The 25,934-nt window shown below is 47.8% G+C and overlaps 1 protein-coding gene across 2 annotated transcripts in view; it reads right to left on the reverse strand.

Annotated features, from left to right (window-relative positions):
* Positions 1-25,934, reverse strand: part of TRMT11 (tRNA methyltransferase 11 homolog) — a 907,372-nt gene that overhangs the window by 612,673 nt on the left and 268,765 nt on the right. For both annotated transcript variants that reach the window (XM_069607505.1, XM_069607506.1), the window contains one exon: positions 24,335-24,427. In XM_069607505.1, coding sequence (XP_069463606.1) covers positions 24,335-24,427 — 93 coding nt within the window. The remainder of the gene's footprint in view (positions 1-24,334; positions 24,428-25,934) is intronic.

Here is a 25,934-nt window from a genome sequence, read left to right on the forward strand (position 1 = left end):
CGCCTCATCTTCACAGAACGTCCATGACCGATAGTCGACGAGCACCGCGAAGGTCGAAGCTGCTCCCTTGACAACAGTGTTCACATTTCTTCGTAGGAACCTCGCCGTCCTGTGGCTCCTGCTTTAAAGGGAGTTCACCCAAGAGGTACCAGTCGATCTACCTTCGAAAGAACTCTGCTAAACTCAGGTGCATTGGGGTAGTAGAACATTTTTGCAGGAAACTTGACCATTTTAAACATATATGGACTGGACCTGTTAATACACTTTATTTACAGGTCACCCAGGTGGGGAGATCCTCACATAGAACTGTGTCTTGGTAGCAGGACAAAGCATTCTGCCATTGTTTAACCTAACTTGTCTTCCTTCTCATGTCCGCCGTTGATTCACATTTCTATTTGATTTGTATGTCATTAGAACTGTCAGCAGTTGGTGCATTTTAAAAATGAGTCAAGAGTGAACTGTGGTGCCACATAGGCATTTGACATATTTACCATATTAGAATTGCCAGAGTACAAAGTGGGTTATTGAGTGTGTTATCACATAATATAGTGTGTGGATGTTACTTTGTGGGGGTTTGGTGGACTACACTGTGCTTAAGAAGCAGCCCGCATCACCTCCTGAGAGGTTAAGCCTGGATTGCTCATCCATTCTACCATATAGAGAATCTTGGCTGGGTTGCTCTGTGCTTCTACTGTACCATATAGAGGGCAGGAGTACAGAAACGCCCCACCGGTCCTTTACAGAGGGAGGACTCATCGAACGCCTTTCCAAATAGATTCTCACTGTCGAAGGGCATGTCCAGCACCTTCGCTTGGCCCTCCCGGACGTTTGTGGCCTTCATCCATCCCCGTTGATGAAGACAGACACCATTCCGCATTTGCCCGAAACCTGTGTCAGCGACATCCATTGCCACTGTGATGGCATGGTCGGACGCCACTTACCCTTCCTGAAAAAGGGCGAGGGATTCCATCTTCTTGTCGTCGGGGGAGAAACTCCAGGATCACTCCTAGTTTGTACCACAATTCCCTGTCGTACCTGGCTAGGATCGCCAAGGCGTTGGATCACTTTCTTTCCCATGGCGTCCATCCTTTTTCCCCTTGCATACCAGAGGGACTGACGATGTGGCCATAGCCGACAGTTTTCTTGCACCCGCCGACACTTTTTCGATGGTTGCAACCTCAGGCACTCTATACTTTTCCAGCCTACCCCGCTTGGCTGGAGCAGTTTTTCATGAGGGCCAGGCCCTCCTCCCAAATATTGTCCTGAAAAGGCGCCGCCATGATCATCTTTCTTTTGGCCTCTCGCCTATGATACAAGAAACCCTCGTTCTTGGTTTCCTCTGGCACCAGCTGAAATAGCTTGAAGGCCCTGGCGATCATGGAGTGGAACGAACCACCTTGTCCAATAGGGAAACCATGCAGAGCATCCAAATAAGGCAATTCATTGTCTGCTGGCCGTATCCGTCCCAGTACCCATCTCCGGGTCCGCTGGCGGAGTTGGGGCTAGACGTGGTGGAGGCGGTTGATGCGGGGGCATGAGATGATGCTTCCTCGTTTTAGGCAGAGGCTGATCAGGAGCCTTGGGTACCCCGGGTGCCGGTGCTGGGGAATCCTCAGCTGCATCTCTGTCACCAAGGTGTATAGAGTCGATAGAATGTCCAAAAGAAACGTTCCTTGGTTGAGAGGGTAAGCAAGGAAAACTAGGCCCTGCGCCACAATCATCGTTCTCGTGGACCATATGCACGTGACCAGGTAAGACTGTTTCAGGGCCTCCTCACTGCCTCCCCCTCCCCCACCTTGCTTCCTCCCCGAGGGTTCTGAACCGGGACCTGTGCCGGTACCTTTACCCCTTCTGAAGTGCCTTCAGCCTTTTTTAAAGGTCTCTGCAGTGGTGACACGTCATGGGGGCAGGGACACTCTCTGCGCTACGGGAGCCACCCTTGTAGGATGAGCGTCCATAGCTGCCGTAGTATAGTAGATGACAAGGACTTTGTGCCGGTTGAGCCTGCATGGACAGCGAGGCCTTCTCTACTGTCCTCAGCTTATCTGATTTCTCCCATAGCTCAGCCGGGGTGGATGACTTCCTCTTTGAAGAAGAGCCTGATGGTAGGCTGGCTATGGGGAGGAAGGGGATGCCAATCGCACCCTATCCAACTTGGGACACGCATCAGCGGCGATCCTGGTGGACTCAGATTTGCGGATATTGGCCTTATCTTGGATCCCACGGATGGAGCGACCTCAAAGGACTTGAAAGACCGCTCCTCGGACCGGCCGGTCCTAGACGAGGCAATACCCTGCTCTGAGCACGGGGCAGAGGCCTTGTTCGAGTTAAGCCACACCGCCAGCCTACTATGCCAGTCTTTCATCATTTAATTTGAGAAACCAAGGCATATTTCGCACTCTAACTCCTTATGGTCCGGTTGTAGGCAGAGGCATTGTAGGTGCTCGGCTTCCACAAACATTCCGTAGCCTGCATTTGGTGCAGGGTCTGAAGAGGGACCCTTCCCTCCTCCGTCATGGTCGGAGGGTGAGAAGTAGGCCCAAGTTGCCTTCTAGAAACCAATGAATCTTCGCCCTTGAGAGGCAGGGAGCTTCACCGACAACAGGTCCCCGCAGACGGCGGCTGAAGGGGAGCACACAGGCACTTTGGAACAAAAATGTTACTTTCCTAGTCGAGGAAAAAGTACAAATATCTCGGAGAGCAACTCGAGGACTCCCAAAACTGAAACTTAGAGTAAAAATGTGAAGATGGCTGCCAGAGGCAGGGCTTAGGGAGAGGACTGTCATTGGATGGGGTCAGTATGACCGAGGGGACAGTGATTGGTTCAGAGAAGAACAAGTTACTTACCCCTGGTAACGTTCTTTCGACTGGATGCTCCTCCCACGTATTCCTCATCTTTGATATTCGATATCCAGCTTCAGCTGCTTTGGAAATAATTTTTTGCAGAGGGCACTGTGCGTTGATGCAGTCGACTCGTCGTACCTCGAGGGCCTCTGTCTCCAGGATGAAGGCATATATAGCACGCGCAGTGCCTGTTGGCTTCAGTTCTGTTTTTTCTTACAGTAGAAACTACACGCATAACCTCTGGTTCGATCGTACTAAACTTTGAGGGAGCAAAAGCTGTAATACCATGGGAAATTCTACTGTGGGGTAGGCTGGGGGGCGATGAGGAATACGTGGGAGGAACATCCAGTGGAAACAACGTTACATGGGATAAGTAACTTGTTCTTCCAATGGATTGTGCCCTCCCACTTATTCCTCATCATTGATAGACTCCCCAAAGCAGTGTTTGTTTTGGTGGAGGGAGTAAGAATTTAGATATTGATGGTTTCTATGAAGCGAATGGAGGGCAGCCTTTCCAAACCTCCCATCCTGACTGTGGGAAGCCTCAAGGCAGTAATGCTTCATGAACTTGTGTATAGTAGACCAGGTAGCTGCCTCACAAATGTTTTTGATTGGGACACCCCTTTGCAGAGCCCTAGAGGTAGCCATAGCCCTGGTGGAATGGGCCCTTGAGCCTTCTGGAGGATCCTTGCCCGCCAACTTGTAGCATTCTGATATTGCCAGAATGATCCATCTGGGTAAGGTCTGCTTTGTCACAGCCTGACCCAGTTTGTGACCTGTATAGCGTATAAAAAGCTGATCATCAATACCAGCAAGAATTAACTATTCCCACTTGGGGAATCAATAGTTACCAGTACATATTTCTTCCGCCTGCTGATGTGCTGGTCAGATGCAAATTATTCTCACCATTCCACAGAAAATGCTTAGTCTACAGTTCATCCCTTCTATTCCACAGGCCACTGCTAGAGACTGGATTATGCTCAATCTGAGATTAAGCCCACAATACACCGTCTCCTCGAGTTGGCTTTAGCAAATGTTATCTTCTGTGGCTCTGGCCTGAACCCAGATTCTAGGTTACAGCCCCAAACAGGCATTAAGCACTCACCACTTTTGCTGCTCAGACTCACGTCAGGGACCAAGTCCTACCTTTCAGTAGGTTATGGCTCCTTGGCTTCTCTTTTGCAACACACCAGTATATGGCTGTCCCAACAGCCTTACAGTTTACTACCGCCTCCTCTTATACCACCCATCTTCCCTCCAAGGTAGCTAATATTGTGGTCGACTGGACTGACAAACTTTCTGATTAAAGATCTGCTATGGGATTGGGGCATGAGGGGAGGAGGGGGAGGGGGACGTTCTCTCTACCCACCGTTCACCTTGAGTTTCCCACTGAGATGGCATACCTTCCCGTTGAATCTACTTAATTGGGTAACTACCAATTTGAATGTGAATCAAGTATTCAATGCTCAGTCCATCACTTGATGTCAGACCAAGTCCCTTCACTGCTGCACAGCTCATTGCTGGCTTTCTGCTCCTTCTAAGTGGTTTTACAGGTGGCTGTGCTTGTATCTGGTGAGCTCTTTTCCATTTGCCTCGCTCTCAATGAGTGCCTTGTGAGCCTCCTGCAAGTTACAATGTGGTGATCCCAACATTAGCTAGTTAATGAATTTGGTTCTTCCCTAAAGTTTATCAAGATGGGCCAGACACTAAGCGCTCCACACTGGTAGCCATATGTCACAGGTAAGAAGTTTTATCAAGACAAATCATATTTTTTAAAGGGGCTTGGTTTATCGGTTTGCTGTGATCTGGGGGGGTGAGGGGGCAGAGTGAGGGATCCTCCATGTACCACCACCATGGGTTGCCCAGTGTATTGGGCAGCTTCCCCTGGTCTGCCAGTCTTCCAGCCCCCTGCAGTGCCTGCACCTGAGTGGAAAGCATGAGAGAGAAATAAAACGAGTGCTGCTATTTGTACCCATTGTTAACCAAAGAGTGTGCAAGGTTAGACCTCTAGTGACTGGCACAGAGTAAAAGAACCATCAACACAGTATTACAAACAAGTCCTATACAACAAATAAAAATGGCAATCAAGCATTTGACTAAATTTGTAAATGTAGAAGTAAATATTTAACCGTGGAAGGTTTTGAAATTCGATTCCAATATATGCCCGCTTGCAAGAAGAACAAGTTACTTTCTTACCTGGTAACGTTCTTTCGATGGGATGGTCCGACGACGTATTCCATATCTATGACATGTAATCACCACAGCTGTGCTGCTTCGGAAACTTTTCCGGCGTCTGCGTCCTGCGTCGATGACGTCGATGCGCCGACGTCGAGGACCTCCTCCGACGTCCGACGTCATCCGATGTGATAAGTAGGACGCACGACGTCCGTAGCCTCAGTTGTAGTTTTTTCCCCCAGAACGTGTGACATAAGTCAACTGCCAGTCAGACACAAAGCCTTGCGGAACGTAAGCTGCAATCGCAAAAGAAATTCTGCAGCGGGGAAGGCAGGGCGGGAGCGATATGGAATACGTCGTCGGACCATCCCATCGAAAGAACGTTACCAGGTAAGAAAGTAACTTGTTCTTCGAGGGGATTGGGTCCTTCGACGTATTCCATATCTATGACAGACTCCCAAAGCAGTACCAAAACAAGGAGGAGGGAAAGAATTTAGAAACAAATTTACAATAGCCAATCAAATAGCAGAGCAAAGGACCGCCTTGCCAAAAGCCAGATCCTGCCCTCTGATGGAATCGAGGGAATAATGCTGTACAAATGTATGTACTGAAGCCCAGGTGGCTGCATCACAGATGTTGCGAATAGGAACACCCCTCTGCAACGCAGTAGATGCAGCCACACCCCTGGTAGAATGGGCCCGCAAGCCAGCCGGTGGGTCCTTACCCGCCAAGCGGTAACACTCCGAGATGGCCAAAATAATCCAGCGGGACAAAGTCTGTTTCGTCACAGCTTGCCCCAAACGCTTTCCAGCGTAACCAATAAAGAGTTGATCGTCCACTCTGACCCGGGACATGCGTGAAACATAAAAGCTTAAAGCTCTCCTAGGATCAAGCCTATGGAGCCTCTCCTCATCCTTACCAGGATGCGGAGGAGGATAGAATGCCGGAAGAACAACCTTCTGGGCCAAATGAAATTCCGTCACTACCTTCGGAAGAAAAGAAGGACGAACTCGAAGGACAACCCTGTCCTTGTGGAAAACAGTGAAGGGTGGCTTAACTGAAAGTGCCTGTAACTCACTCACTCTGCGAGCGGAAGTAACCGCAACTAAAAACACAGTTTTCAGAGTTAACAGCCTCAAAGGGCAAGAATGTAAAGGCTCAAACGGAGCACCCATAAGAAACCTAAGAACAAGGTTTAAATCCCAACCGGGCACCAGGAAAGGTGACGGAGGGAACACATTAGTGAGCCCTTCGAGAAACTGTGAAATTAAAGGGATCATAAAGTAAGAACACTCATCAGACGAGCGCTTAAAGATGGACAGCGCCGCCAGGTAACCTTTAATGGTACCCACTTGCAAGCCCCTGTGGGCCAAAGAAAGCAAAAAGGACAGAACCATGGGGATGTCGCATGCAAAAGGATCCACATTCTGAACTCTGCACCAGTCGCAGAACTTACGCCAACGGCAACAGTACAGAGACTTAGTTGCTGGCCTTCGGGCCGAAAGCAACACCTCCAACACGTCTTAACCTTTCAGAAGCCAAGCGTGAAGGTTGAGGGATCTGACCTCTGGATGGAGAACCAGACCCCCCTCCCGTGAGAGCAGATCGTCTCGGTAGGGAAGACGACGTGGAGGGCAGATGGACAAGTCGAGAAGGTCCGGGTACCACGTCCTCCGAGCCCACGCCGGAGCAATGAGGATCATCCGGGAACCGAACTTCCGTAACCTCCGCAGCACTTGCGGGATGACGGGGACCGGAGGAAACGCGTACAGCAGCGGGAACGACCACTCCACCACGAACGCGTCTCCTAAGGCTCCTTTTGGAGGAAATTCCCGCGAGCAAAACCTTTCGCACTCCCGGTTGACACTGGAGGCGAAGAGATCCACTTGAGGGGTCCCCCAAAGGGCGAAGATCTCCAGGAGAATCTCCTGAGCCAACTCCCACTCGTGAGAGATCGCGCTCTGCCTGCTCAGAGCGTCCGCCGTCACGTTTTCGACTCCGGCCAGATGAACTGCCGAGATCGAAACTTCCTGCTGGATGGCCCAGAACTCGAGCTGCATCGCCTCCCTGCACAGAGGAAGTGACCCTGCCCCCCCCTTTTTGTTGAGGTAGTGCATGGCCACTGTGTTGTCCGTCAGGATCAGGACATTCTATCCTCGCACAGTCGGCAGAAAAGCCTTCAGGGCTAGCCTGACGGCCCTCAGCTCCAACAGATTGATATGGAGTCTGGACTCCGACGGAGACCAACGACCGCTGACTGTCAGCCCGTTGGCATGAGCTCCCCATCCCGTGAGGGATGCATCCGTCACGATCGTCACCTCCGGCCAGGGAAGCCAAAATGGAGCCCCCTTCATCAAGTTGCCTTCGACGGCCCACCACAGAATGTCCCGGGCGACCGAGGGCGGCACCTGAATCGGGTCCGACATCCTGCCGGAGGACTGTGACCATTGCATCTTGAGTGCCCACTGCAAAGATCTCATTCGCAGGCGAGCCTCTGGCACCAGAAGAATGCAGGATGCCATGAGGCCGAGCAACCTCAAGAACTCGAACGCTGGGAGCGTCTGGGCATGCTGAAACTTGTGCACCATCTGCTGAATGTGAAGAGCCCTCACCTGGGGAGGAAAACACTGCCCCAGGGAAGTGTCGAGCACTGCTCCGATGTACTGGAGCCGCTGCGTTGGCGTCAAATGGGACTTCTTTAAATTGAGGGAGAAGCCCAGCCTGTGAAGGGAGAGGCAGGTGACGGACAGATGATCCAGGACTTGCTCGGGAGAGCTCCCCCTGATCAACCAATCGTCCAGGTAGGGGTAGACGTGAATCCCCCCCTTGCCTGAGATGCGCTGCCACCACCACCATGAGCTTGGTGAAAACCCTCGGGGCGGAGGTCAATCCGAACGGCAGGACCCGAAACTGAAAGTGCGAGTCGCCAACCGCGAACCTCAGGTACTTCTTGTGCTTGGGATGGATCGGCACATGGAAGTAAGCATCCTTGAGGTCGAGTGACACCAACCAGTCCTGAAGCTGAAGGGCCTGGAGGACTTGAGAGAGAGTAACCATCTTGAACTTGTCCTTCCTGAGGAGTTTGTTCAAACCGCGCAAGTCCATGATGGGTCTCAATCCCCCGTCTTTCTTGGAAATCAAAAAATAAGGGGAATACCATCCCTTGTTCCTCTCCGCTACAGGCACCAGTTCTATAGCGCCTTTCTCCAGCAGGGCTTGAATTTCCTGCGCAAGGAGCGGATCCGGACACTTCAAAGAGAGGTTCCCCGGTGGATTGTCGCGAGGCCTGTGCCGAAAGGGAAGACAGTAGCCGTGGGCTATGATCTCCAGAACCCACACATCTGAAGTAATGGCATGCCACTCTACAAGATGCTGCGCCAGCCTTCCCCCAACCGGCGAACCATGGGACATGGCCTCATGACTGAGTAGGAGCGGCTGCAGCGTTACCCGAGGGCAAAGAGGCAACTGCCCGAGCGGCCTTGGCACCACGGGTACCCTGTCGTCCACCTCTGGTACCCCTGCGCTGGCCTCTTTGACTGCCAGCCCCTCTCGCTTTACTGAAGGACGAGTAATAGCGAAAGGAACCACCCCTCCACTGCTGTCCCCTAGGACGAAAAGGCGGCGGTTGGCGAACTGCAGCGCCCAACGACTTCGCTGCAGCTTTTGAGGTCTGCAACCTCTCAAGGCTCTCGTCAGCCTTGCTGCCAAAAAGGTGTTCACCGTCAAAGGGCATGTTGAGGAGCCGGGACTGCACATCAGGAGCAAACCCCGACTTCCGCAACCACGCAAACCTGCGTATCACGGTGCTCGCCGCCATGGACCTACTGACGCATTCAGCCAAGTCCAGACCCGACTGAACGGACTCACACATGGCATCCTTACCATCCTGGACCATAGCAAGGAAACCATCCCGTTCATCCCCTTCGGGAATATGTTCAGCCGCTAACGCAACACAGTTCCACAGAGTGTGCGTGAAACGTGACAAGGCACAAATGGAGTTGGCCGCCTGAAGCGCCATACCACCAGAAGAAAACACTTTCTTCGCCCAGCCATCAAAACGCTTGTCGTCCCTATCAGGAGGGATGGTAGGGTACGACGCCTGCTTTGCCGGGGCCGTGGCCGCCTGCACCACCAAACTTTCCGGAGTGGGGTGCCTGGTCAAGTAGCAGGGGTCGCTACTGGCTGGACGGTATTTACGCGACAAGGACCTGCCCACCGCCGGGAGACTCTCCGGAGCAGTCCAAGCCGCCGCCACCCTTCTCTGTAAAGCCATATGGAACGGCAGTACCGGGTCAGTTGGGGGACCAACATCAAGGATGTCCGTCAGGTCATCCTGCACAAACTCCCCTGGGGGAGCAGACCATCCCAGATACTCAGAAACCCTAGCCATAAGGCGCCGGTACGAGGAATCGGCATGGGAGCCAGGCTCAGGCCTACAAAATTCCACCTCCGGAGAGGTGTCCAGTCCACTGGCATCATGCAGAGACTGCCTCAAACCGTCAAACTGACTATGGCCCGAGACAATGTCATCTGGCACCTGACGAGGAACCAGGCCATCAGAATCCTCATCCGCCTCTGAAATATATTCCAGGTGGCGAAAAGAAGGCACCCGAGAGTGCTTGCTCTTAGCCAGAGCCTTCCTAGGGGGCACACCCGAGACACGGGGCACCTCCGACACAAAAGGCGTCGATGGCGTCGAGCGAATCGGCGCCGCCGTCGAGAAAACCGGCAACGGCGCCGAGAGGATCGGCGTCGAGGAAATCGGCATCGACGTCAGATGCAGCGCCTCCAGTATCGGCGGCGTCGACACAGCCCTCGAAGCCGGAGCCCCGAGCGTGTCCCTCGACGACCTGATCGTCGACGGCTTCGACGACTTCCTCGGAGCCGGAGCCTCGAGAAAGCCTGTCGACGCCCTCGACGCCTCAGACGTCGATGTCTTCCTCGAAGACAGCACAGGTGCACACGGTCTCGATCGCGTCGAGGACCGGGACCTGGAACGGGTACGGCGAGAACGAGCCTCCTTGTCCGAACGGGACCTCTCCCGTGACTCGTGCCGACCACTCTTGCGAGCGGTGGCTCTCGACCTCTCACGGCCGACCCCACTCGGGGGCACGGACGGTTGAGCACCCTGCGACTCAAGAATCGCCAACATCTTCTTCCCGAAGGAAGCCCATTCCTCCGGCGTCGCACGGCTGGTGGGGTAACCGACGTGCCGGGCAGAGTCCTCTGAAGAGGACCTGGAAGGCGACCGGTGTCGGCGCTTCCGAGAATGCCTCGAAGAGGCTGAGGAGTGGCGAGACCGACTCCTAGAAGAAGACCGACGAGACTTCCGACGATGACGCGGAGAGTCACCCCTCGAATCATCCGTCGAAAGCCCCGCCGACTTCGACTTCCGGGGCTTGGACACCCGACCTACCGACAATTTCTTCTTACGCTCGCGTAAGGCCTTGGACGTGAGCGACTGGCAGTCGATAGTCATCCGTGTCGTGGGCCTCCCCGAGGCACCAGAGGCAGGCGTCGTGCGAGTCAGTCACCGACATCTTGGACCCACACTCCCCGCACTTCTTAAAGCCCGGACGCGGGGTTGAAGACGAAGTGGAAGACATCGCCGAAGGAAATTCACAAACGAACAGGTTCGAAGAACCAGAAAGAACAGAACTCCAAAGAGTCGAAGGCTTAGAACCGAGAAACATGAAGCAACACGTTCGCGGAAAAAACGGAACTGAGGCTACGGGCGTCGTGCGTCCTACTTATCACATCGGATGACGTCGGACGTCGGAGGAGGTCCTCGACGTCGGCGCATCGACGTCATCGACGCAGGACGCAGACGCTGGAAAAGTTTCCGAAGCAGCACAGCTGTGGTGATTACATGTCATAGATATGGAATACGTCGGAGGACCCAATCCCCTCGAAATGTTCTTTACATCAAAAAGAATATTGACTAAGTTTAAGACATCCCTAATGTAACATTATTTTGAAACCTACACCCTGATAAAGAAGAGACGTTTGGAAATTGCCCAGAAAAATGTGTGCGTCGGTTACCCAACTTCCAAACGTATACAGAGTAAAAAGGACATTATTCAAACCGAGGCAGTTAAGATTTGCTAATTTCTAGATTGTAATAATGACATCAGCATTTATATTTTGGGCTGTCCATTTGGTAAATCCCTGTGGGTGGAACGATTCAACAAAGCTACATAGAAAGGAACATGTCTGAGCAACAACAATCACTGTTAAGGACCCCAGATATGTATTGTGAGAACAATACTTTATTCCCCTTTTTTAAAACTGGAGTGAAAGGATTGTTGTGAGGTAAAAACATGCTTATTCACGATGGGCACTGGTAAGGGAGGCAAGGTAAAAAGCATTTATATTAAAAAAGAAAATTGCCATCTTTTTGTAATCCAGCCAGACTTTGAAGGGAGCAATTCCAGTAAATGAAAAAAACATTATATAGGCTACCTTCCCATCAGGCAGCACTTAAGCAGATATCCTCATTTAGAAAGGTGATTATATGAACAAATGCGCAGTGCAAGTGGGATGTGGGGTCAGAAATGTGTACTTTTTATCCACAATTTTGGTATTGGCCAGAGGTTAGGGAGCAAAATAGGGATATAGCTAATCTGCAGCCCTGATCATGAAACTGATAATCTGCAATCAATAGATTTTAAGAAAAGCATGATGGGAGGGAGATCTTCTCAATTTACAGCTGTGTAGACCAAGCCTTGTTATAATATAATATGCATTTTCCTTAGCCCTAACGTAGCCCCTTTTTGCGATCAAACCCTGTTCGTTTAGAAATGTTTAAAAAGGGGTCGCCTTTGTCAGTCTCACCAAGCAAATCATAATGGAAATGTGTTTGTGGCTTTTTCTGTCAGTCATTAAAAGAAAAGACTTGATCCACGTAGAGCGCATGATTTAGCTGCCTGTCCTTCACTGATAAACTTAGTTAAATACCATTAAATGCAGGGCCTCCCATTCAGCGAAATAAGAAAAGCTGTTTCAATATGGTTTCATTCTCTTAGCTATTTGCTATGTAAAGACTGACTACCCTAAGCAGAGGATAGTTACACACCGAGTCATAGTGTTCAGCCCTTCCATTATTGTTAAAAGCACGAAAGCTATCTTTTAAAGGATCTGCAAATAGGGTGACCATTGTTGGAACGAAGGGCATGTGGGTTCTGTGTTTAAGGATCTCAAACACAACTGTCCGTGAACTGGTGGATAAAGCATGTGATTAAGCCATAAGCAAAGTAGAGACTCATGACATAGCAATAACATCTGTTGAATATGCAACATTGTCCGGCCCTCTTGGGATTAAGTGAAGTATTGTGTAGTATGTAGTTTAAATATATTTGCATTCTCTTTTGCAAATGAATAATACATCACCTATACTGATGCAGGCTCCGTTTTGTATAAAAGTAAGATGGTGAACCATTCAGGCACTTCACTTCTCCACTCTCCATGAAAGGTTGGTTGTGGCTGAACCCGAATGTGTGTCACCCCTCTCAGAAAGCGCTGGTCTTTGTGGCACCGTTGGATCCGGAGAAGTACGGTGGCCATTTTTACACCCAAGATGGCCGCTGCTACAGTCAGCTGCGATCTAGCGGCCTGGTTTCAACATGGCCACTCAGCTCCTCCCTCCCGGCCGGGCACTGTATATCAACATCGGAGCACAACAGACGGATGTGTTGCTACTCCTAGCTACCAACGCTGCGTGAGTTTGGATCTAGGGTTTGTTCTTACCTGTCCTTGCCACATTCTGTACTTCTAACTTACCTTCTGTCTCCTTTACTACCAGCTCCCGCTCGTTCCCAGGAAATACACGGTCTGAAGTACGCCTACCGTCCCACTCCCGCTCGCTGCTCGTTTCCTCTCACTCCCGAGGAAAACAACCAGACCGCCGCGGAAGTTCTTTCACAGCCGTCCTTCAGCCTCAACTGAGGTACCCAGGTCGGACTGACTGTTCCTTATTCTCATTCCACTTATAGGTCATTCTGACGTTGTTTCTCCCCATCTTGCAGACAGTCTTACTCTTCCGTCTATCCACGGAACCTCCGTCTAATCCTCAGTTTAGCGGGCAGACAATTCTTACCTCAGGTACCTCTTGAGCATTCGATCCCATTTCTTCTTTTGGATCTTAACTAACCCCCTTCTCTCATCTTAGAGCTGTCCTCCGAGGTTCCCGAGAAACAGAGACTCCAGCATCTCTTACCTCTATCTCCCAGTTCGCAACAAGGTGCTTACTGATACCTCTTATCTTACTTGTTCTAACACTAGCAAACACTATTACTTATTGTTTTCTGTCTACTTCCTTGTAGCCTATGGTACGAGATAACCTTATCCGGAATCTTCTCCCTCCTCAAGAATTCAGAAGCAGACGATCGAATGAGACGCAGGGTTTTCTTCCCCCTGAGGGTTTCCCTGGACTCTCTCTCCGTCCCTGGGGCTTGGCCCCGGGGAGGAAGGGGGGGGGGGATCAGTGGAATCTACATCAGCATTGCTACTCCTGATCTCCGGTCTCAAGTGATACTAGCCTCCTTCACTGCTGGTGAGTTTGTCCTGGATTCTTTCCTTATCATTTCCACTGTTTAAACTTATCAAATGGTAATATACATAACAATGTGTGGATTACATTTTCCCTTGCAATCTTGAAACTCTCAGATGCTCCATTTTGTTTTAATTATAGCATTTTGAAGTATCAAAATGGCACCCAACGTTGGCCCCGAGGACGAGGGCACCTTGACTAGACGTTACTGAGTGGAACCTGCCGAATGGATCGATTGGTTTCGGGGATCCCTACTATCTTGAAGATTTAATTGCTTGCAGCTGACACTAGCCTCTATCAGTGGTCGTCTCTCCATAGACACCATCTCCTGGCTGGGGCCCTTCGAACTGCACGCGAGATTTCGCCCAGAGCAACTGAGACAGAACTGTGTCAGTAAGTATAGTTATTTGGCAGATAAGACTTGGTTGGTTTAAACCGAAGATATTTGGGAAAAACCTTCTTTTGCCAGGAAGAATCTGAAAGTGTTTAGGATATCTCGTCCCAGTACGCTTTGTAAATATTGGTCTGGACTTTGTTGCGTTCGCTCTGCGAAGGGCTTAGAATTTTGTCAGCCTGCACCACAAGAAGGTATCCCTGCATACGAACGAAATGTATGTCAAATACGGGTTAAGGGCGATAGTATTCAACAGTTCATGGTACAAAACAGACTAAAGATACGCCTAGCTTGAGATGGCCAGAAAATTGCTCTTTTGATGCATCCACAATTCAGCATTTAGAATCTGTATTATTGAAGAATAAGGCTAGACCCTCCACCTTTGATGTTATATGCGATTGCCGCAAGGAAGCCACGCAGAAGATCAAACGCGAATAGGCATTTGCTCGAAGACATGTCACAGGCTGATAAAGCTTTAGTTCATGATCAGCAAAGACACCAACAAAATAGAGAGTTAGACAGAGCTTGTCAGTTACAGAGAACATGAATTTACGCCGTTATACCGAATACTACCCAAACCCTTGCCAACAACTTCTTCCCTTTGCACCTCATCCTCCCTAGTATCAAGCACAGAGCTCATTAGTGTTAGGGCTATCAGGCCCTAAAATCCCTCCCACTCTTCCTGACCCCCAAAATGTGCCCCGTCACTAGAAGACGACGTATTAGATGTCAGCATAGATCCTCTCTTAGTGAATATATACATGGCCCATTGACTAAAGGGAAGGCAAGGAAATTAGAACCTGCTGTTACGCTCACCTGGCTCCCACAGAGGCGTCGATCTGAACTGGACAGCTGCGGTCTCCACCAATGTGATGCGTAGGGCCGAGATGACGGACTGGACTGGCCCACCTAGCTGCTTGGCCCGTAGGAATATTCTTCTGCAAATGGAAAAAGGGAATTAACCACCCGTGGAGTTGAGCGTAAATCCCCCCACAGATCGCCTTTGATGTCCACTGTTATAGTCTCACCTGATGGTTTGAAAAGATGAGCTCTCCATCCTGCATTGAGCGCAGGGGCGCGTTGATAACCAGTTGCTTCACTGGCTCGAAGGAATTGGTGAGTTCCAGAACAATATTGACTCAGAGATTCCCGGCAAGACGCCGTAAGTATAAAGTTCGTAAGAGTTCAAATGCCTGACTTTCACTCTTGTCCGATTCCTTGCAGGTTGCAGCTTGACCCTAATGAAGAGTTCCTCGTGACAACTGGGAGTATTCTGGTAAAGGATTTGTATTTTCCAACACAGTTCGATAAAATAAAGTCAATAGGTAACCTGTTGCTTTCTCCCTTATTCAGGCACTGAGAGAAAGTATGAAGTCTTGGGGAATAATACCTCCAGCTGTAAAATCAGATAAGTCTATTGTGGTGAGGAGTGTTCCCCTTGTTAGTCCCTTTGTTTCACCTTGCTGTCCTTTTGTTTCCCCTTAGGGGCCGGGGTTCGGCGAAGATGCAGTGGAAGCTGCGCCGACCCGTGAAGAGGAATAGTACCCCTGGTGGTAAAATCAGGTAAGTCTATGGGGGGGTAACTAATATTCCTGTTTGTATTCCCTTAGCTCACCTTGCTGTTCTGGTCTTCTCCTTAGGTGCCGGAGTGTGGCGGGAACATGCAGGAGGATGCGGTGGAATGTGGAGATGCTGCGAAGGCCGGTGAGTTCAGCGCGGTGCTGCAGCAGGCGAGGCGACGCGCATAAAATAACTTCTTTCTTCCAGCTCGAAGGCGCGATGGATCGGGAATTCAGGTAAGGATTAAAGGTATTGCTCTTGTTCTAACCTTTTCTCCTTCTTTCTCCATTTTTCTAGGAGTGCCAAACTCGAGGCGGGCGTGGCAGAAGGCTGGATGCAGACTTGCAGGCACAGTGAGCGTTACGCTGCTGGATGCAGAATAACGCGAAGCGTGTGCTGCTCTTCGGGCGTGGTTTAAATAGCCTCCAAAGTAGTCCCAGGTAAGTATTCCTCCCCGGCCCGAGTAAAAAAATAGTCCCCAAGTAAAGTAGTCCCTTCCAAGCCTCTTTTGGCTTGGAGTTCTTGCAGCATGGTCTGCATCAGGTAAGTTTTAATCTATGAGCCTGGCGCCTATGGCGCCAGGACTGACTCTCCATATGACCCTGTCTCCATAGGAGCCAGGACTGGACCCAAATAGCCCCTAGCAGGGGTTGTTGGGCTTGCTTAGGATAACTTGATGCCTGCTTCAGGGGTTGCTGAACGTGGTCTGGGTCCCCGGGTGTAGGCATCATGACACCTGCTTTAATGCCTACCCAAAAAAGGACTAGAGGGAGCAGGCTATTCGGTTAGAATTGAGCAGAGTCAAACAGAATGTGGTTGCGACGCATTTAATTTGAATATTTGGATGATGACATTTGAATCCAGTGGCAACAAAAATTGCCTTTGGTAGTTCCTAGGGAATTGTAAGATTTAAATTTAGCTGCCTTCTCTTGTCATATGGAGAAGGATGCTTTTTCACATGTTAAAGGACTTTGGGAGATATTTGATTAAATGAAAGGACAAGAGAAAGCTTGGTTGGGATTAGAAACTGAAACTAATACTTTTGAGTATGTCCAACAGCCTGTTATCATCACAGCATGTAAAGAATCTTATGTCTCAGATGAGGAATTACAGTTAATTACACGTACCACTCTTAGATGGGCCGCCACGTTGACCCTTCTTTCGGTCATTTACAGTACTTTGTCAGTATGTCCCCCAGATGGAGATGCATGCCATGAAAGTAATGTTGGATGCAATTATGCAGCAAAATGAGGAAGACGAGATTGAGAATTCTGCGGAGATGAAACACTTGAAACTAATAACAGGTAATGCATCCATAGAGTAACCCAGAGCAACTCATCCACTTAACGGCACTTAACATTACGAAAACCACCTAGTTGCCAGCTACCTTTGCGGGAGGTGCCGCCTATTTATATACCACAGCATGCCATGATTGATGATCAAGACGATTGTGTCCTTGCTAAATCAAGGGAAACCAATTATACCGCCCACTAAATATGTTACCCAATTTGTTCACTTACCCAGGCAAGAATTAAATGCATTAAAACAGACAATCCCTGACATTAGGAAAACTCCTGCAGGGTTTTACAAAGAATTAGAGGCCATTTTGAATACCTTTATCTTCACTAGTAGGGATTTGGAAACTATTCTCAATAATTTTGCCATCAGATATTTGCCCACAAATTAGAAATATCACTGACCCTGCAACTTTGGGATTGACATGGGATGCACTTTTCAGCTTGTCGCAAATAGCACAGCTGTCGAAAGGCGCGCTCCTGCAGCACTTAACTTTCCCACTATGATAATCGCAGAACTCAAAAGGGTGGTAGCCGATAAAAAGAATTGGTATAAGCTAGCCGCATGTTTTCAGAATAAAACTGAAGGAGTAACAGAGTATTTTAATTGGTTTAAGCAAGTATTTATTGATTTTTCAGGATAAAAAAATGACTCGGCAGGGAAACCATTATTTGTTGATAAATCTGTCCAGCAATTGTTGTTACCAGAAATTAGCATTCTTATAATGCAATCAGAGTGCCTGGCAGACTAAAACACTGTCAGATCTTCTGCATATGGCTCAATATTATGACAATAGAGTGAATGTGGAGAAAGAGAAAGCAGAAAAGAGTTGATTTTAGGACAAGAGTGTTAATACAGCAAGTACAACAGGGAACTGGAGAAGGGCCATTTATTGGTTCAAGAGGAAGGGGTGTTAGTCCATTTGTACCATTTTCGCGGCCAGTTGCATATTGCAAGCAGGAGGGCCACTGAAGGGCACAGTGTCCAGTTTTGTTGAATAGGGGGAAGTGGAATATATCAAAGAAGGGGGAAGAAGATGTCAGGGAGGACAGGTAGGGGTGGATGGGTATCACCTGGGCCCGTGGATGGCCCTGCGGCAACTACTACAGTCCCTATTAACTCCAATGTTTTCGATAATCCAAGCAAGTCTTTTGTCACTAATCAATACAATTTTCAGCATTTCTCTTGGGATTTCTCAGAATAGGACAGGCCTCAAGTGAAAATGGAACCAATTTCCATCCCTGTGGATCAAACAGGACCCTACGTTCACGTGACAGTTGGGAGACAGGAGCATCGATTTCTAGTAGACACAGAGGCACAAAAGAGCTCTATAGATCATACTAAGGTTGCAGATATTCCTTGAGTGGGCATATTAATATTTCAGTAGGGGTCGCTGGAACACCCGTAGTTAGTAACGTATCAGTCGCAGTACCTGTTCTTTTAGTACCAGCAACTAGTGAGATACTATTCTTATTAACTACACTGTGGAGAAAATTGGATGGGTTTAAATTTGTTGAAAAAGCATTGTGCTACTATTTATTGTACGCTAGACGGAGTACACATTACAGTATGCCCTTCGAAAATGAATCAGTTTTCAGCAAAACCTCTGCCACCAGAGTTTGATAACATCCCTGATGCCTTATGGGCAGCATCAGATAATGACAGTCTTATGGATATTGACACAGTAAAAATACGACAGGGAGAAATTTATCTGCGTATTCCTCAGTACAAAGTATGCTCTGAATGTTATTCAGCTTTTCAAACAATTGTCTCAGACTTAGTAAGACGAGGGATAGTAGAAGAAATAACAGGGAGTGTATGCAATAGCACCAATTTACCTGTTCTTAAAAAAGGGGACATGAACCTACCGTATCGTCTTGTAATTGATTTAAGAGCGGTCAACAAGATAGTACCTCAGTTTCCAACAGTTCCAGACATCCCCTCTCTCCCTGGCGCTGGAAGCATCTTTCCACCACGGCGCTCTTGCAAACCTCCCTCCAGCCCGGACATCATTTCCCTTGGCTCCTCGTGGGGTCAGTCCAGTGTGGCACACATATTGCAGCGTGCATCGCCCCCTCAACCATCACACTGATTTATTTAGTATATAAATAGATTTGAAGCTTCTATCGGCTGTGACGTTACGCCATCCTTGTCACGCATTATGTGAAATGATTTCTACATCTTTCCCACTGTCCGGGCCTTCGCTTTTCACCCTTGCAACATGGCCAAATCTTTTGTTGCCCTGGAATCACCTTGTTGCCTGGGCCCACTCCCCTCCATGTGGGTTGACTAGGCTACTTGAGCCAATGACCTGAACTGGGAGGTGGGAGCCTGCCCTTGCAGCGATGGCCCGAAACAAGGCCCTCAGTGAATGTATGTTTCCGTCTTTCCTCCTCTCTCCCTGGCGCTGGGACCATCTTTCCACCATGGCACTCCTGCAGCCCTCCCTCCAACACGGACATAATTTCCTTTGGCTTCTCATGGGGTAAGGCCAGTGTGGCACACACATTGCGGCGTGCATTGCCCCCTCAACCATCACGCTGACACGCTGATTTATTTTATAAATATCTCAATAAATCGATTTAAAGCTTCCATCTGCTGCAACGTTACTCCATCCTTGTCACGCATTATGTGAAATGATTTTTACATCTTTCCCACTGGCAAGGCCTTTGCTTTTCACTCTTGCAACATGGCCACACCTTTTGTTGCCCTGGAATCACCTTGTTGCCTGGGCCCACTCCCCTCCCTGTGGTTTACCAGGCTACTTGAGCCAATCACCTGAACAGGGAGGTGGGAGCTGGCTCTTGCAGCAATGGCCTGAAATAAGGCCCCTGTCTGCTTCCTGTCCACTACTTGAGGTATTTTCTTTCACCCATGTACTCTAACTTCCTTGATGCTGCTACCTCACTCTATGTGAACCAGACTTCCATACTACATTCCCTTCTCTGGTCACGCTTCTACCCTCCTTTTACTCAGCTTTCTGCTTTGCTTGTCCCTCGTGTTTGCACTTCTGACTACACTGCATGTTCACACCCACTGCTGGCTTCTGAAACTGGTTGCTATTCAAATTTGGCTGCGTTTTCATGCATTTAGCTTAATTGCATTCATCTTCATTGCCTATCCTTACATCTATTTTTCTCCATTTTACCTACCCACCCTCAGGGTCTGTATGCCGCCTGTTAAATTTCACCCCCTCCCTGGTGTCCCCCCCTCCACCTCCCCTCGCTATGTCCTTAGCACTTTATCAGAAATCTCACCTGACCTGTATGATAGCCGCTTGTTTGTCTCCACCACCCACCCCCCCCAACCCTCACTTGTTTTTTCCTCCCTCTCCCCCTCGGGCACTACCAGAAATGTCGTCAGGCCTAGTACGGTAGCCGCTTGTCTGTTCAGATTCGCCTTCTCACCCCCCTCCCCTCCTTATCAATGTCAAAGCAGTTGCACTATCGGAAATGTCACTAGGCTGAGTATGATAGTTAATTTCACATTCTTAACGTATCAAGGACTTGTTGACAATGTCACTGTATTCTCCCTTGTTCCCTCCCTGCCTTGAAGCACTTTGAAACACATTAGGCGCTATATAAATAAACTATCACTCACCACCATTCTTACTATGATACATCCATTTGCAAAATATTTTTCACTGATCAACTTGGAAAATGAATTGTTTAGTATACCATTACATCCAGAAAGCAGATTTTTATTTGCTTTCTCCCCCGGAGGGAGAGCATATACTTTCACTAGCATCTCACAAGGTTATACAGAAAACCAAGTATATACATATATATCTGTTACATTGATTCAATACATTGACAATTTGGTATAGCAGCTCCCACAAAGGAACTCTGTAAACATGCAACTATACGGTTATCTAGCTCGACATGGTCATAAAGCATCTTTGAAGAAATGTCAGTATTGTAGACAGGAGGTAGCATATGTTGGTTACCTTCTGTCTAAGGAGGTTAGGAAAGTAGCACCTGATAGAATACTGTGATTTCTAAAATGCAACAGCCAAAAGCACAAAAACAAGTTAGAGCACTTATAGGAGCTGCCTCCTGTTGTAGACAATGGATACCAAATGTCTCGCCTGTCAAACCCTTGATACAGCTTACGACTAAAAATGTACAGGATCCAGTGCCATGGACTGATGAATCAAGAGGTATTTCTTTTGTCGCGCTCATCGCTTTCTTCTGCTCCCGTTTTACAATAAGGAATTTGTCTTGTTTGTGCATGAAGTTGATGGGTGTGCTTTGGCTGTTTTGACACAAGAACTTGGAGGAAGGAATAGACACTGGGGCCATTTTTCCTCCATGTTAGACCCTGTTGCATGTGCTTTGCCTAAATGTTTGCGTGCAATAGCAGCTGCAACTTTGTCAGTAAAACAATGGCAAGGTATGGTTTTTGGTCACTCTAACCATGATGTACCTCACTCGATCAATGTCCTTTTAAATGGGACATCAGACCCAATATATGACTATGGCCCATCTTACCAGATATGAATTGATATTGTTTGCACCACATATCAAAATTAAGTTCTGCTACACACTCAAACCAGCTGAGCTATTACCCATACCAAATCAGGGTATCGGGACAAAGAGGCAGCCGACCAGGATTGTATCTTCGCAACTGAAGACGACACCAAGGGCTGAATTGATTTGTGAGAACTCACTAACGCAGGCGGAAGGAGAATTATATTGTGACGGATCATGTTACGCGGTTACTACTATAATTGAGACCAATCCCCTTTAATTCAGGACAAGCAGCAGAAATCATAGCTTTTGACGCGCGCTTGTTAATTATTGGAAAACCTTTCTGTAAATATTTTTACTGACAAGTCAGTATGCTTTCGGAATAGCAAAATTTCAGAGCACAATGGCCAGAAAGGATGATTTTTGACTTCACATGGAAACAAGATACAGCATGGTTACTTAAAATTGCGACTGCGGTCATATGTAACGCTACCAAAGAAACTAGCTATAGTTAAATGTGCTGCACATCAGAAAATAGTGACAGAAATTCAAAACGGAAATTATTTTGCTGACTCCATAGCTAAACTAACAGTGTTCAATTGCACCTTGGGATGTATGATACTGAGAATATTAGAAGGGCTCAGGATTTAGGATGTATGGAGAAAACCTCTGCTAACATTAAAGAGATACAAGCAATGACCACTGATGATTAAATAAGGGTGCAAAGATAGGTTTGCCATAAAGGATGAAGAGGGGTGTTGGGTCACAGGGTCTAAAAAACAATGGATGTTACCTAATGCCTACATACCTTTGGTTGTGCGTATGACCCACGGACCCGCCCACAAACAGTAAAGCCATTTGCAAACAATTGGAGAATGTTTGGTGTAATTCACTGATTACTACAACAGCTGATAATGTGGTTAGAAATTGCATGATATGATTGGAACATAATGTAGCCGAAGGGACTACGGTCTCCGCAGGATATGTTGACCGTCCTATCTTCCCATTGAAGTTTTGCATTTTGAGTATTGAATTAGAAAGATGTAATAATTTAAAATATGTGATAGTAGTGATCTGTGCCTTTAGCAAATGAATGGAGGCTTTTCCCTTGAAAGATAATACAGCGATCTCCACTGCAAAAGTCATGTTGAAAGAATATTCCCCCAGGTTTGGATTACCCAGGGTAATCTGGTCCGACAATGCCCCACACTTTATTGCAGAAGTAATAGAAAACGTGTGTAATGGATTGCAGATGAAAAAAGGCATTTGACACGGCTAACCATCGTCAAATTGAAGGGTTTATTGAGCGCCAATTTAGTGAGCTGAATTTTAAAAAACAAAATAGCTAAATGGCCAGATGATTAATCTTTAGCATTACTCTCTATGAGGACTGCAGATGCATCCAAATCAGAGTTTTCCCCTTATGAAATCGTTATGGGCAGGCCAGCTAATGTTTGGGGTGCTCCTAGACCACGATCATTGAAGGACATTGAGCACCCTTGTTGGTTATTGTAAACAATTGACTGAACAATTGTGTTCTATCCAACAGCGGGTGAAGGATAGCTTGCCGGACAAACTTTGCGAAAGGGACATCGGGTGAATCCTGGCAACGGTCAAAATCTTTCAAAGAAGCATTGCACTGGAATCACGTTGGCTAAGACCATACCAGGTGTTGTTGGCCACCCAAACTGCAGTTCGAGCAGAAAGGAAAAGGCACTGAATCCACAATTCTCACATTAAATTGGTTCCTTTGCCCTGATGGTGATCATCCTCCTTCGTCTGAAATGAAGTATTCTTGTACCTCTGAGAGTCTATCAAAATCTGATATAAAGTCTTCAATACAGACACACCCACCTTTGTTCGAAGATCATACTATCCCAGGAGTGACTAGATACAATCTGAGACCCAGGAAAGAATAGTATCACGGTTCTGAAATCTACAAGTGCAGATCTGGTACTGATGTCAGTCTGTGCCCACCGGAAACCTACGAGTGCAGGTCTGATATTGAGGTCAGTCTTGCAACCATGAGAAATCTATGTGTCCTGATCCCTGTGCACACCAGGAGGTAACAGGGTATCTAAGGACTCACTACCTTCTCGGTCACAAAAACTATGGACAACGGAAGGCCAAATAGCAATATTGAAATTTTGTACGATTTAAGTGATAGGACTTTCTGCCTTCTTTTGGTTCCTTGAACATGACATATTTTAAAGACACTTATTACCAATGACACTGAAGCCACTACAGCGCTCCCTTTTACCCACCCACCCCCATGTCTTAACCCATACTCATCCTTGAATGTATTTCAGAGAGATGGTTACCAAAATAATTAATGCGTACAGGTTCTGGACAAAGTTCAAAAAAAGCTATAAATGGAACAAATTGTTGGCTTTGTTCACATGTCCCGCAAAGTGGAGATGGATTAGCAATACCCCATTATGCAATCCCAGTTACATCGATCAATATTATGTGCTGTACTTTGTCATAGCAGGTTGATAAATGATTAGGATAAACTAAGTGCCCCGCCTGGAAGGATAATCACTCCTTACTCCAACATGCTTACAGTGCCCAAAATCAAGCGAGTCAGGCCAGGAGGCACCAGTTTCCCCTACTTAGCAGCCCTGCAACCGAATGCCCTTCCACCACCCCTACGAGCTCAAAACTCACACGTGGCCTTCAGCAACGCAGTCAAAACATTACTATTCAATTAATTATCACCATTTACTACATCTATGCAATGCTGTTACCATCTCCTGCCTGCAATATATATTGCTTGCCTATAATGTATGTATCCAACTTGTGTTTTTATGACTCATGTAACTAAGCTCCTCACAAGTAACAGCGCCTCAATGCTCAAGGGCTGTTTGAGCACTATACAAATGTAAAAAATAAATACATAAATAAGGCTTCACACTATTAAAAACCATCTAAAACCCAAGCCAGAATTTGGAGTACAGAGACACAGTTAAACTAGGTATTCATGTAAAAGACAGTGACTGACCATAATTTAGAAATGCAAGGAAGGAGGAAGAAAACAAATTTACTTACATCTATCCTTGAAACCTTTTCAATCTGGGTCAGTGTTTTGTTAAAAGTATGGATGTTTATTTTGTAAGTAGAATCCTGCTGTACATACGGATCCTGAAGGAAAAGAACACACAGTTTTAATACGGTTACAATCTGTATGTGAACTGAGCTTCAGAAGATCAAGATGGGAGTGTAGTAACATGCTCCCTTAATAGCTATTACATACTATGACATCACCATTTCCTCTTTTGTATATGCCACTATTTAGCTACTCTCACTATTCCAGCTATCACCATCGACTCCCTGGTCCTTAACTCTGTATTCCCCAAGCTGAACCTTCTTCTTAAATCACTTCCTACCGAAATTCCCATCGTCATGCTGGGGGACTTTAACCTTCCCAAGCCCTCTGCAGCCACCTGCCTTGAACCTATCCGAACAATCCCTCTACAACCAGCCTATCCACTCCGGGAGGTACTCTTGACCTGGTCGTTCTCTCTTTCACTCTCCACCTCTGGCCTCTCCATAGACTCCCTATGATCGTTTCATTGTTGACTTTAACATCTTGGTCCCTCCATTCTCTTTGCCTCTTCACCCCCTTTCACTGTACTGGGGGTGTATAGAGATTGGCACTTGAAGCTAGTATTTTGGGTGTCTTGCAGCTTGGGCGTGAATAATGCTCTTCAGACCCTCAACCTAACCACGGAAGCCGCATGTACACAACCCTCTCACCTTGGTTGGCAGGAGATGCCCACTTTGATACACAGGCCATCTCAAGGCAACAAATGGTGGTGGGGGTGGGGGCTTAGGCAGAGGTTGGGATAGGTACAGGGAGTTAGGGTGTCCAGAAAGAGGGTTTGGAAGAGAAAATGGATGGGAAGGAGGCAAAGGGTAAAGTACACCTGGCACTAACATGTAATCTCACTTCTTTCCAGAACTCTTACAGCCTTGAAAACCCTGCTCCTGGCCCCACACTCTTACACCCGTATCTTGGTGAAACACTTTGCTGGATCAGATTCTCATGGTAGACACATTACTGTCATTTACTCAGACCAATTCGCTTTCAAACCAGTTAGACATATACCATTGCATGCTTCCATCGATCCTAAACACCTTCCCGAAAGTCTGCACATAATTCCTGCATTTAATGCCTGCATGCACATATTCATGCACTACAAATAGTTGCTCCTCGAAACAGTTCCCAACTTAATACAGTTTCACACTCTTAGTGTGTCAATCGTCTGTAGCTTCACCACAGAACTGAACCGCCAACAAGGAATGGCAAGGCAGCGTTCTGAAACCATTAAAATACAAGAGCAAAGCAGCACACACACGGGGCACGCGTGCTTAGAGCTAATCACAAGCACCTGGAGAAGCACTCTGCCCGCTTTTCACTGTTACGGTTGGACCGATTTTCTATACTCTGGCTGGTGGACAGATGTATAGAAGGCCAACCTATATTGCGACAGGGACAAATTTGAGAAGCTGTAGCCAAACCAGTTAAGGTAGCAGTGACAGGCGGACTAGGCTACGTTCTTCAGAGAGGCGAGTGTAAAGGGTCCACAATGAGGTCACACAATGAAGTCACACTATGGGAGTCACAAATTGCACCTAGAGACGATGT

Source organism: Ambystoma mexicanum, chromosome 4q (genome assembly GCF_040938575.1).
Source record: "Ambystoma mexicanum isolate Mex_15411 chromosome 4q, UKY_AmexF1_1, whole genome shotgun sequence".
Taxonomy (NCBI): Eukaryota; Metazoa; Chordata; class Amphibia; order Caudata; family Ambystomatidae; genus Ambystoma; species Ambystoma mexicanum.